This window comes from Macaca mulatta, chromosome 19 (genome assembly GCF_049350105.2).
Source record: "Macaca mulatta isolate MMU2019108-1 chromosome 19, T2T-MMU8v2.0, whole genome shotgun sequence".
NCBI lineage: Eukaryota > Metazoa > Chordata > Mammalia > Primates > Cercopithecidae > Macaca > Macaca mulatta.
In genome coordinates, this window is record NC_133424.1 from 61,632,733 (window position 1) to 61,646,282 (window position 13,550).

The 13,550-nt window shown below is 49.1% G+C and overlaps 1 protein-coding gene across 30 annotated transcripts in view; it reads left to right on the forward strand.

Annotated features, from left to right (window-relative positions):
- Window positions 1-13,550, forward strand: part of TRPM4 (transient receptor potential cation channel subfamily M member 4) — a 48,467-nt gene that overhangs the window by 22,626 nt on the left and 12,291 nt on the right. For 12 of the 30 annotated variants that reach the window (XR_013409947.1, XM_077980495.1, XM_015124542.3 and 9 more), the window contains 7 exons: window positions 508-852; window positions 1,027-1,161; window positions 6,879-7,008; window positions 7,182-7,327; window positions 8,457-8,569; window positions 8,941-9,018; window positions 11,620-12,054. Coding sequence is in view for 28 of the 30 variants with exons in the window: in XM_077980495.1 (XP_077836621.1) it covers window positions 508-852; window positions 1,027-1,161; window positions 6,879-7,008; window positions 7,182-7,327; window positions 8,457-8,569; window positions 8,941-9,018; window positions 11,620-12,054 (1,382 nt within the window). In the remaining 2 variants the exon portion in view is untranslated. Of the gene's footprint in view, window positions 1-507; window positions 853-1,026; window positions 1,162-6,878; window positions 7,009-7,181; window positions 7,328-8,456; window positions 8,570-8,940; window positions 9,019-11,616; window positions 12,055-13,550 lie in introns of all 30 variants that reach the window. The other 18 variants (XR_013409946.1, XM_077980475.1, XM_077980477.1 and 15 more) reach the window with 5 other exon arrangements.

Consider the following 13,550-nt stretch of genomic DNA (forward strand, 5'->3'; position numbering starts at 1 on the left):
TTTCCACCCTGCCTCCTTCCATTATGGCCTGTCCAGCCTTCCCTTAATTGCCCATCCATCTCTGATTGTCCATCTGCCCCAACTTGTTTCCTCTCTCCCCATCCATCCGTCTGTCCATCTATCCATCTATCTACCCTGTACATCCATCTATCTATTCATCTGTTCATTCATCCATCTATTTATCCATCCATTTGTCCATCCATCCATTTGTCCATCCATCCGTCCGTCCATCTATCCATCCGTCCGTCCATCCATCCATCCATCCATCCATCCATCCATCCATCCATCCATCCATTTTATCCATCCATCCGTTTGTCCATCCATCCGTCCGTCCGTCCATCCATCCGTCTGTCCATCCATCCATCCGTCTGTCCATCCATCCGTCCATCCATCCATCCATCCATCCATCCATCCATCCATCCATCCGTCCCTCATACCCTTGTACTCCCGTCTCTTGTCCTTAACCTTTGAGCTAATCTCTTCCCCCATTCATCCCACCCCCGCCAGTCCTTCCATCTCGAAGCCTCCCTCATGGACGCCCTGCTGAATGACCGACCTGAGTTCGTGCGCTTGCTCATCTCCCACGGCCTCAGCCTGGGCCGCTTTCTGACCCCGATGCGCCTGGCCCAACTCTACGGCGCGGCGCCCCCCCACTCGCTCATCCGCAACCTTTTGGACCAGGCGTCCCACAGCGCAGGCACCAAAGCCCTAGCCCAAAAAGGGGGAGCTGCGGAGCCCCGGCCCCCTGACGTGGGGCATGTGCTGAGGATGCTGCTGGGGAAGATGTGCGCGCCGAGGTACCCCTCCGGGGGCGCCTGGGACCCTCACCCAGGCCAGGGCTTCGGGGAGAGCGTAAGGACCGGGCAAACCTGGGGGGGCCCCCACTCCGCGGGAAGGACCTGGGGGCGGGATTACATCAGGAATGGGGCGTGGCCAGAGCAGGGGTGTGGCCAAACCAGGGGCAGGGCTGGTGGTGGCCAGTGTTAGGGAGGGGCCAGTCCTCACCACCCCTCGTTTTGCTGGCAGATGTGTCTGCTCTCGGACAAGGCCACCTCGCTGCTCTCGCTGGATGCTGACCTTGGGCAGGCCCCCTGGAGTGACCTGCTTATTTGGGCACTGCTGCTGAACAGGGCACAGATGGCCATGTACTTCTGGGAGATGGTGAGTGCTGATTTGGCGCTCCTGCATCCCTGTCCTTTAGGCCACTGGATGCCAGCGTTCACCATACAATTACCATACATTCCCTGACCCCTGACATCACCTGACAGGCGCCCCATCCTCCATCCCTGATATATGCCTCCAACTGCTTCCTCTTTCTTTTCTCTCTCTCATATCAAGCATTATTTTATATTTTTACTTTTCGAGACAGTCTCGCTCTGTTGCCCAGGCTGCAGTGCAGTGGCATGATCTTGGCTCACTGCAACCTCAGTCTCCCACGTTCAAGTAATTCTCCTGCCTCAGCCTCCCAAGTAGCTGGGATTACAGGCACTTGCCACCATGCCTGGCTAATTTTTTTTTTTTTTTAAGTAGAGATAGGGTTTCACCATGTTAGCCAGGCTGGACTCCTGACCTCAAGTGATCCGCCTGCTTCAGCTTCGGAAAATGCTGGGATTACAGGCATGTACCACCATGCTTGGCCAAGATTCTCTCTTTGTTTTGGCCTTTGATAACATATCTCAGTGTGGATCTCTCTGAATTTCTTTTACTTGGAGTTCCTTGAGCTTCCTGGATATGTAGACTTATGTCTTTCATCAAATTTTGGAACTTTTTAGGACATTGTATCTTCAAATATTATTTCTTTCCCTTTCTCTCTTTTCCTTTTGGACTCTCATTATGTGTATATTAGTATTCTGTATGGTGTCTTGCAAGTCCCTTAGGCTCTACTTATTTTCCTTCATTTGTTTTTCTTTTTTCTCCTCCAGCTGGATAATCTCAATGAACTTAGCTTCAAATTCACTGATCTTTATTTTGCCTTTTTTATGAATCTACTGTTGAGTCCCTCTAGTGGTTTTTATGTTTCAGTTATTGTGCTTTTTAGCTTCAGAGTTTCTATTTGATTCCTTTCTGTAATTTCTATCTCTGTATTCTTTTTTTTTTCTCCCCTGGTCCCACTACAAAACTTTATTTTTGATTAGAGTACCATTCTCAATCTCTTCTATAAAAAGCAGGAAAAAAAGGCAGCCACTTCACTCAAGACCTATGTACATATAAGATGTTTTCTGGTTTTCTATTTTTATTTTTTTTAATTTTTATTATTTTTTAAAAAATAAATTCAGTGTTCACATTTCTATAAAGAATTAACCCAGTTTCAGGAAACACTGCCTCTATCTCCGTATTCTTATTCTCTAGGTGGTGAGACATCAGTTTCCTGGCTACCTTTAGTTCTTTTTTCATGATTTCCTTTAGCTCTTTGAGCATATTTAAGACAGTTTAATAAAGTCTTTGTCTAGTAAGTTCAATGTCTGAGTTTCCACAGGGATAGTTTCTATTCATTTATGTATTTTTCCTACTCATTTCTATTCATTTCATTTCTTTTCCTTTCTTTTCTTTTTTTTTGTTGTTGTCAAGACAGGGTCTCATTCTGTCACTCAGGCTGGACTGCAGTGGTGTGACCAGAGTTCACTGCAACCTTGACCTTCTTGGACTCAAGAGATCTTTCCATCTCAGCCTCCTGAGTAGTTGGGTCTACTGGCCACATGCCAAGCTAATTTAAAAAAAATATGCAGAGATGGGGTCTTACTATGTTGCCCAAGCTGGTCTTGAATTCTTGGGCTCAAGCAATTCTCCTGCCTTGGCTTCCCAAAGTGCTGGGATTACAGGTGTGAGCCACTGTGGCTGGTCTCTATTAATTTCTTTTTTTTTTCCAGTATATGAACCATATTGTCTTGTTTCTTTGCATGCCTCATATTTTTTTTGTTGAAAAGTGGAACATTTTGAATATGATGATGTGGCAACTCTGGAAATCAGCTTATGCCCTCCCTCCAGGGTTTGTTGTGGCTGCTGCTTGCTGTGGGTCATTGTTGTTTGTTTAGTGACTTTTCTTTTTTCTTTTTTTTGTTGTTGTTTTGGGGTGGAGTCTTGCTCTGTGGCCCAGGCTAGAGTGTGGTGGTGAAATCTCAGGTCACTGCAAGCTCCACCTCCCAGGTTTAAGCGATTCTCCTGCCTCAGCCTCCCAAGTAGCTGGGATTACAGGTGTGCACCACCACACCCAGCTAATTTTTGTATTTTTCGTAGAGATAGGGTTTCACTATGCTAGCCAAGCTGGTCTCAAACTCCTGACCTCAGGTGATCCACCTGCTTTGGCCTCCCAAAGTGCAGGGATTACAGGTGTGAGCCACCACGCCCACCCCGTTTAGTGACTTCTCTAAACTTTTTTTAGAAGGAAAGTCTGTATTCTTTGTCATGTGTGGCCATGGAAGCCCCTCTTCTGTTAGCTTAGTGGTCTGCTAGTGACTTGACAGAGATGTCCTTAAATGCCTGGAACCATAGAAGCAAACACAAGGCCGGGCGCGGTGGCTCAAGCCTGTAATCCCAGCACTTTGGGAGGCTGAGACGGGCGGATCACGAGGTCAGAAGATCGAGACCATCCTGGCTGACACGGTGAAACCCCGTCTCTACTAAAAAATACAAAAAACAAGCCGGGCGAGGTGGCAGGCGCCTGTAGTCCCAGCTACTCGGGAGGCTGAGGCAGGAGAATGGCGTGAACCCAGGAGGTGGAGCTTGCAGTGAGCTGAGATCCGGCCACTGCACTCCAGCCTGGGCCACAGAGCGAGACTCCATCTCAAAAAAAAAAAAAAAAAAAAAAAAAAAAAAGAAGCAAACACAAGAAACTCCCTGTAAGTGCTAGGATTACAGGCTTGAGCCACTGCGCCTGGCCCACCATGGCTGTGTATTGAAGCAGTCTTTCAATACTTAGCCAAGCTGTTTACAATTCTGCTTTAGTTTTCACTTCCTGCTTGTGCAGAGCCTAAAGTTCAGGCAGAGGTAAGAGCGTCAGGTTTTCTCTGGTATTTTCTGAGTCCGCCTCTAGCCCTAGTCATGCATCTAGCCTTCTGAATGTCCTGGCACACAAGGAAGCTTTTCAAAGCCCTTATTCCCTCCAAGTGTTTCCTTTCATGGCCTCTTTCTTTCCAAGCCGCTTAGTGTATCTATTGCTGCCTCTACTGTGATTCCTTGACTCAGGTGGCTGTGGAGAATTCATTTGCCTTTGAAAGATTTTAACAAGCCGGCGCGGTGACTCCCGCTGTCATCCCAGCACTTTGGGAGGCCGAAGCGGGCAGATCACCTGAGGTCAGGAATTTGTGACCAGCCTGACCAACATGGAGAAACTCTATCTCTACTAAAAATACCAAAAATTAGCCAGGCATGGTGGCGCATACCTCTAATCCCAGCTACTTGGGAGGCTGAGGCAGGAGAACTGCTTGAACCCAGGAGGCAGAGGTTGTGGTGAGCTGAGATCTTACCATTGTACTCCAGCCTGGGCAACAAGAGTGAAACTCCGTCTCAAAAAAAAAAAAAAAAGATTTTAACACACACTGCTGGAAAGCCACTTTTTCTCTGGTGAAAGCTCTAAGGCAGGTGAAGCAAAGTCAAGCCCTTGAGCTGTTGCCTCAGGAAGCCACCAGATAGGGCCCCACACGACCACAATTCTGGAGGGTAAGGTCTGAATTGCTCCCTCTAGTACCAGCGGCCCACACCAGGAATGTGTGTCTTTGTCTTCAAGGCTGCCACTGAGCTGGGGAGCTGGGGATAGTAAGTGGGTAGGTTAAAATATCACAGCGCCCTCTTACTGCAATTTAGTAGTCTCTTCATTAAGCATTTTGTTGGTTTTTTTGGTAAGTTTTGGATTAGATTCCAGAATTCTAGAAAAGTTGATTCTGACAGTTTTTGCTAGCTATTGATTGCTTTTGTGGAGGGATGAAGTTTTGAAGTTCCCTACACTGGCATTTTTGGTCACCTCTCCAAGTGCTTTTAAAACTTTTATTGTTAGAGACAGGGTCTCCTCAGTCATGCAAGCTGGAATGCAGTGGCATGATCATGGCTCACTGCAGCCTCAACTTCCTGGGCTCATTTGATCCTCCTACCTCAGCTTCCCTAGTAGCTGGGACTACAGGAGCAAACCACCACACCTGGCTAACTAAAAAAAAAATTTTTTTGAGACGGAGTCTCGCTCTGTCGCCCAGGCTGGAGTGCAGTGGCATGATCTCAGCTCACTGCAAGTTCCACCTCCCGGGTTCATGCCAGTCTTCTGCCTCAGCCTCCCGAGTAGCTGGGACTACAGGCACCCGCCACCACGCCCGGCTAATTTTTTTTTTTTTTTTAGTAGAGACAGGGTTTCACCATTTTAGCCAGGATGGTCTCGATCTCCTGACCTTGTGATCCTCCTGCCTCGGCCTCCCAAAGTGCTGGGATTACAGGCATGAGCCACCGCGCCCGGCCAAAAAAATTTTTTTTTGTAGAGATGGAGTCTACTATGTTGCCTAGGCTGGTCTTGAATTCCTGGGCTCAAGCAATCCTCCTGCATCTGTAACCCCCCAATGGGTTCACCTCGCCTGCTGCCTAGACAGAGCCGACTTATCAAAACAGGGAAATTGTAATGGAGAAAGAGTAATTCACGCAGAGCCGGATGTGCGGGAGGCCTCAGTTTTATTATTACTCAAATCAGTCTCCTTGAGGATTCAGGGATGAGAGTTTTTAAAGATAATTTGGTGGGTAGGGGCTTGGGAAGTGGGGAGTGCTGATTGGTCAGGTAGGAGATGGACTCACAGGGAGCCCAAGTGAGTTTTTCTTGCTGTCTTTTGTTCCTGAGTGGGAAGGCAGAACTCACTGAGCCAGATTACCGTCTGGGTGATGTCAGCTGATCCATTCAGTGCAAGGTCTGCAAACTATCTCAAGCACTCATCTTAGGTTTTACAATAGTAATGTTATCCCCACGAGCAATCTGGGGAGCCAGAGGCTGCATGACCTCCTAACCATAATTTCTAATTTTTTTTTTTTTTTTTTGAGACAGAGTCTCGCTCTGTCGCCCAGGCTGGAGTGCAGTGGCACAATCTTGGCTCACTGCAAGCGCCGCCTCCCAGGTTCACACCATTCTCCTGCCTCAGCCTCCCGAGTAACTGGGACTACAGGCGCCCGCCAACACGCCTGGCTAATCTTTTGTATTTTTAGTAGAGACGAGGTTTCACCGTGTTAGCCAGGATGGTTTCGATCTCCTGACCTCATGATCCGCCCGCCTCAGCCTCCCAAAGTGCTGGGATTACAGGCGTGAGCCACCACGCCCGGCCCCTAATTTCTAATCTTGTAGCTAATTTGTTAGTCATCAAAGGCAGACTGGTCCCCAGGCAAGAAGGGCGTCTTTTGGGAAAGGGCTATTATCGGTTTTGTTTCAGAGTCAAACCATGAACTGAATTCCTTCCCAAAGTTAGTTCAGCCTATGCCCAGGAATGAGCAAGGACAGCTTAAGGGTTAGAAGCAAGATGGAGTCAGTTAGGTCTGATTTCTTTCATTGTCATAATTTCCTCAGTTGTAATTTTTGCAAAGGTGGTTTCACTTCAGCCTCCCAACGTGCTGGGATTACCGTCATGAGCCACTTTACCCAGTCTCCAACTGTTTCTTGACCTGACTGTGACTGCTGAATTCATTCTAACCCCTGACTTGCATCCGTGACTTGCATCTCTGGTCTCTGAACCACCTGACTTCTGGTATTTTCAACTGACGTTCAGTTTCTTCCAGATCCGTCTCCAAACATTACTTCTTCCTTGGCCTCTGATGACCCCAGTTAGTTTCTGACCTCTGACTCTATCCCTTCCCTTGACTTCAGGCTTTCTCCCCCTCTATGAACCCTCTTTGAGGCATCCATGCCCTCTTTGTCTCTCCAGGGTTCCAATGCAGTTTCCTCAGCTCTTGGGGCCTGTTTGCTGCTCCGGGTGATGGCACGTTTGGAGCCTGATGCTGAGGAGGCAGCACGGAGGAAAGACCTGGCGATCAAGTTTGAGGGGATGGGCGTTGGTGCGTGGAGCATGGTGCCTGGGAGCAGGGACGGGGGCTGCCGCCAGAGGGGAATGTACATGCCCGCACTCCTCACATATCCCTGCGCCATCCCCTTAAATTCCCTTTCCTCTCCCTTCACACCCTCACACTACTTCCCATCCCTGTCACATAACTAACTCCTCTGCCTCTAGACCTCTTTGGTGAGTGCTATCACAGCAGTGAGGTAAGGGCTGCCTGCCTCCTCCTCCGTCGCTGCCCACTCTGGGGGGATGCCACTTGCCTGCAGCTGGCCATGCAAGCTGACGCCCGTGCCTTCTTTGCCCAGGATGGGGTACAGGTGAGTATCTGCGACATCAACATCCCAAACAGTCTCCAAGTGGACTCTGGGAAGTTCAGGGATGAGCCCCTGCCATTGGGAACATCTATGGTCTTGACCAGCCCCTCTCCCTGGAGACTACGCAGAAAGTCTCTCTTCTCTCTCAGAAAGGCTGCTCTTCCCATAAGAAGCCTCACTCCCTTCCACTAAAAGCCAACCTTCCCACGGCAAAGCCCATCCTCCTAAAAAGTTCCACTCCAGATAGAGAAACTCCTGGTGACCCTATCAGGAAGTTACACCTTTAACCTAAGAAGTCCTTCCCCCTTTCACGGAAGAGCCCATTTCTTTCAAAGGAAGTCCTGAGTCATCCACAGGAAGTCCCACGTCATCCACAGGAAGTCCCATGTCATCCACAGGAAACCCTTTCCACTTCTTTTAGAGGTCCCTAGTTTCAGTTCTCAGCAATTAGAATGGCCTCACTGAACAATTACCTTTTATTTTTGGACGTAAACTTTGGCCTAGGAAATCCCACCCTTTCTATAGGAAATCGTCTGCCTTGGGAAGCCCCACTTGCTCCCACAGTCTCTCCGATCCTGACAAGTTGACATTTTGGAAACATTATCAGTATTTTTAGTTCAAATCTGACAGGGGCTCAGAATCTCACTTCAGTACAGGAAGTTGTGCCCACCCAACAGGAAGTCCCATCCTCATCTGTTGGAATGGTTTGGCCCACATTTCAAACAGCTACCCAGAGTCCCTTGCTGTGGGTAGTGGTTAAACTCATCCAGCTCTACCATATACAGGCTGTGTTTCTTTGGGCCATTTCCTTAACCTCTCTGTGCCTCATGTGTGCCAAGGAGGAGATACTAGTACCCACCCCCTTATGTGTCGAGGATTCAGTGGACTACTCTACATAAAATGCTTAGCCCTGTATCTGCCATATAGTGTCAATTTAAGTGTTGGTTGTTTACTGTCAAAACCTGGCCCAAGTTGTCTTTGCCTTTCACCACCGTTTCCCTACCTCAATAGTTGTGACTGTGACACTGGGCACTTGCTCTGTACTTTGGAGCTGTGGTCCAACCCTTGCTGGGCGTCTTAGGGAGGGGGCTGTGGGGGATATTTGGATCCTAATCCTGCCCACACCCCACAGTCTCTGCTGACACAGAAGTGGTGGGGAGATATGGCCAGCACTACACACATCTGGGCCCTGGTTCTTGCCTTCTTTTGCCCCCCACTCATCTACACCCGCCTCATCACCTTCAGGTCAGTACCCTGGGGTAAGAGTGGTGGGGATGGGGGCGGGGTGCTCAGTTTCTCCTTCCTGCTCACTCTGCCCACCTTTCTTCCCTCATCTGCCCATTGTGTCCCTTCCCTGGGAATGGGACTCTCTCTCCATCCACTAAGGGAGTGCTGTGGGAGGTGAGTTTTGGGGGGATCTTCCCTGTGTCTCTAGTGGCAGTTACTCTCCCTTTCTGGCCATGGCTCTGGGGGAAGGTCCCTTTGGGGTGACTTTAGGAGACCACCTCTCTGTCTCTCTGCCACGTCTCCAGGTGAAGAAGTTTGAGTTTTGCTGGAGAATGCCTCTCCACCTCCTCTTCCCCTTATTTCTCACTCTGTGCTTCCCTCCTTGCCAGGAAATCAGAAGAGGAGCACACACGGGAGGAGCTAGAGTTCGACATGGATAGTGCCGTTAACGGAGAAGGGCCTGTTGGGTGAGTGGAGCCCCCAGCACTGTGTGAGGTGGGGACATCCTGGGCAGTTCAGGACATGTGGCACTTCCACATTGTGTTAGTCCCCTCTTGAGTTGCTACAAAGGAATACCTGAGACTGAGTAATTTATAAAGAAAAGAGGTTTCATTGGCTCATGGTTCTGCAGGTTGTACAGGAAGCATAGTGCTGGCATCTGCTGCTGGTGAGCCCTCAGGAAGCTTCCACTCATGGCAGAAAGTGAGGGAGGAGCCAGTGTATCACATGGCAAGAGCAGAAGCAGGAATAGGGGGTGCCACATAGATCTCATGTGAAGTAACTGAGCAAAAAGTCACCAAAGGGATGGTGCTAAGCCATTTATGACGGACGCACCACCAGGACCCAAACACCTTCCCCAGGCCCAACCTCCAACATTAGGGATTACATTTTTTTTTCTCTTTCTTTCTTTCTTTCTTTCTTTCTTTCTTTCTTTCTTTCTTTCTTTCTTTCTTTCTTTCTTTCTTTCTTTCTTTCTCTTTCCTCTCTTTCTCTCTTTCTCTCTCTCTCTCTTTCCTTCCTTCCTTCCTTCCTTCCTTCCTTCCTTCCTTCCTTCCTTCCTTCCTTCTTGTCTTGTCTTGTCTTTTTTTTCTTTTCTTTATTTTTTTTGATATGGAGTCTCCCTCAGTTGCCCAGGCTGGAGTGCAATGGTGCAGTCTTGGCTCACTGCAGCCTCTGTTTCCTGGGTTCCTGATCCGCCTGTCTCAGCCTTCCAAGTAGGTGGGAGTAGAGGTGCATGCCACTATGCCCAGCTAATTTTTGTATTTTTAAAGTAGAATCAGGATTTCACCATGTTGGCCAGGCTGGTGTTGACCTCCTGACCTCAAGTGATCCGCCCACTTTGGCCTCCCAAAGTGCTAGGATTACAGGTGTGAGCCAGCGTGCCCAGCCAGGGATTACATTTCTTCCTTTTTTATTTTTTTTGAAATGGATTCTCGATCCATCGTCCAGGCTGGAGTGCAGTGGTGCAATCTCGGCTCACTGCAACCTCCGCCTCCTGGGTTCAAGCGATTCTCCTGCCTCAGCCTCCTGAATAGCTGGGACTACAGGCACCCACCACCACGCCCGGCTAACTTTTGTACTTTTAATAGTGACAGGGTTTCACCATATTGGCCAGGCTGGTCTTGAACTCCTGACCTTGTGATCCTCCCGCCTCAGCCTCCCAAAGTACTGGGATTATAGGTGTAAGTCACCGCACCCGGCCCAGGGATTACATTTCAATGTGAGATTTGGAAGGGACGAACATCCAAACTATATCACACATCCCATCAGGGGCTGAGATACTGAGGAAGCTTCCCAAATGCCTAGCTCAAGGTTTGGCTCAAGATTTGGTTCTGCCATCAAGGAGGCCGTCACTAGAAATTGATTTGCTTCATGCTACACATACCTCCATCCCTCTGTAGCAAGTGGAATCAGTTCATTGAGGGATTTTTCACCTATTTTGCCCCAAGGCCCCTGCTTTTAATCACTATGCTATGGTCACCATAAAGGTATTTTAAAAAGCAGGTCTAAGTGAATGAAATAGAATATTTATCAAACTTTTTTTTTTTTTGAGACGGAGTCTCGCTCTTGTCGCCCAGGCTGGAGTGCAGTGGCATGATCTTAGCTCACTGCAACCTCCGCCTTCCAGGTTTAAGCGATTCTCCTGCCTCAGCCTCCCTAGTAGCTGGGATTACAGGCGCACACCACACCAGGCTAATTTTTGTATTTTTAGTAGAGACGGGGTTTCGCCATGTTGGCCAGGCTGGTCTCAAACTCATGACCTCAGATGATCCGCCTGTCTCAGCCTCCCAAAGTACTAGGATTACACCCTGGCCTCTTTCCTTCTTTCTTTCTTTCTCTTTCTTTCTTTCTTTCTTTCTTTCTTTCTTTCTTTCTTTCTTTCTTTCTTTCTTTCTTTCTTTCTTTCTCCTTCCCTCCCTCCCTCCCTCCTTCTCTCTCTTTCTTTCTTTCTTTCTTTTTTCTTTCTCTCTCCTTCCTTCCTTCCTTTCTTCCCTTCCTTCTTTCCTTCTTTCCTTCCCTCCCTCCTTCCCTCCCTCCCTCCCTCTCTCTTTCTCTCTTCTTTTCTTTCCTTCCTTCCTTCCTTTCTTCCTTTCTTTCTTCCTTCCTTTCTTCCTTCCTTTCTTCCTTCCTTTCTTCCTTCCTTTCTTCCTTCCTTTCTTCCCTCCTTTCTTCCTTCCTTTCTTCCTTCCTTTCTTCCTTCCTTCCTTTCTTTCTTTCTTTCTTTCTTTCTTTCTTTCTTTCTCTCTTTCTTTCTTTATTTCAGCTAGTTTTTTGTATTTTTTTTAGTAGAGAGCTAAATTTTTAAAATATTTTTTGTAGAGACGAGGTTTTGCCATGTTGGCCAGGCTGGTTTCCAACTCCTCGGCTCAAGCGATCAGTCCACTTCTTGAGGGGAGATTTCAGAGGTCAGAGGTTAGATACAAGAGTTAAAACCCAAGAAGGTAGCGCTGGGCAGACTGAGTTTCAGGTCAGCAGGGTCAGATGTGCCAGGCCAAAAGTCTCCATGATGGTGGAGATCAGGACTCTCGTCGTTTGCGACACGGTCTCTTCTCTTCTCTCCCCAGCAGGACGGCGGACCCCGCGGAGAAGACGCCGCTGGGGGTCCCGCGCCAGCCCGGCCGCCGGGATTGCTGCGCGGGCTACTGCGGGGGCCACTGGTGCCTACGCCGCTGGTTCCACTTCTGGGGAGCGCCGGTGACCGTCTTCATGGGCAACGTGGTCAGCTACCTGCTGTTCCTGCTGCTGTTCGCGCGGGTGCTGCTCGTGGATTTCCAGCCGGCGCCACCCGGCGCCCTGGAGCTGCTGCTCTACTTCTGGGCGTTCACACTGCTGTGCGAGGAGCTGCGCCAGGGCCTGAGCGGAGGCGGGGGCAGCTTGGCCAGCGGGGGCCCCGGGCCCGGCCATGCCTCACTGAGCCAGCGCCTGTGCCTCTACCTCGCCGACAGCTGGAACCAGTGCGACCTAGTGGCCCTCACCTGCTTCCTCCTGGGCGTGGGCTGCCGGTGAGTGCCCCGGGGCCTTGGAACCCCGGCCCCTGGCCACCTCTCATCCTTCCTGCCCACTCCCCGGGTCTCCACTCCTGGCTTCCCCGCAGCTGGGCAGCAGGTCAAGCCATCCTTGCTGACTGCAGAAAAAGAAACAAAACCCCTCTTAGGAAAGTCAGGCATGACGATTGCCCCAGGGTAATTGACTAGCACCTGGAGATCTGGCTTCAGAGAAGGCAGGATTCAGGAGAAAACCCCACGGTCCACCACTCAGCCTCTGTGGCTATTTATTGCTAGGTCTGAAGGTTAACACATATTTCTGGGAGCGCCCCGACCTGGGTGCCAACCTCACCTCCTCCCTCCTGTTCCTCCACACAGCTCGTTGGTCCCAGGCCCCTTGCCCTCCTGCCCCCGACTTACTCTTTTCCTTCCTTCCTTCCTTCCTTCCTTCCTTCCTTCCTTCCTTCCTTCCTTCCTTCCTTCCTTCATCTTCCTTCCTTCCTTCGTTTTCCTTCCTTCTGTTCTTTCTTTCTTTCATTCTTTCTTTTCGTTCTTTCATTCTCTTTCTCTCTCTTCTTTCTTTCTCTTTTTCTCTTTCTTTTCTCTCTCTCTCTCTCCCTGTCTCCTCTGCCCCTCTCCCTCCCTCCCCCTTCCTTCCTTCCTTCCTTCCTTCCTTTCTTCCTTCCTTCCTTCCTTCCATCCTTCCATCCCTCCACGCTAAGGGTTTAACCCTTGCCCTGCCACATTAGGATACTCTTGCTTTTGAGGAGAGCAAACAGAAAACTTTGTGGACACAACCTGGTGACTGGTTTTTTGTTTGTTTTTGTTTTTTTTTTCTTTCTTTCTTTTCTTTTCTTTTCTTTTTTTTTTTTGCCAGAGTTCCGCTGTGTTGCCCAGGCTGGAGTACAGTGGTATGATCTTGGCTCACTGCCACTTCCACCTCCTGGGTTCAAGCGAGTCTCCTGCCTCAGCCTTGCGAGTAACTGGGATTACAGGCATGCACCACTATACCCAGCTAAATTTTTTTTTGTATTTTTTTGTAGAGATGGAGTTTTGCCATATTGGCCAGGCTGGTCTTGAACTCCTGGCCTCAAGTGATCCACTCGCCTTAGCCTTCAGAAGTGCTGGGATTACAGATGTGGGCCACCGTGCCTGGCCAACAACCTGGTGACTGTTTACAAGGGACCTGATACATCCTGAATGGTTGACAGTGATGACAGTGATGATCCCTACTCAAGCTTTTCTCAGTAGCCACGCTGAAAGTCAGGCTTCCTCTAAGCTGTGTTAGCAGTGTTACAAAGTGATTCAACATAAATAATTTATTCAAGCAGGGAGCAAGATATGAGAGTTTTGTAGAACACTAATACTTCTGTTTATCATTTGTTGTATTTTGTATAAAGTGACTTTTGAGATGAAAGGGCTAAGGCCATATGCTACCATGCTCTAGGATTGCCAGCAATATTTTGGACAGTTTATCAAACCCACCACTTTCCAGGTGAAGGAAGAATTACTAC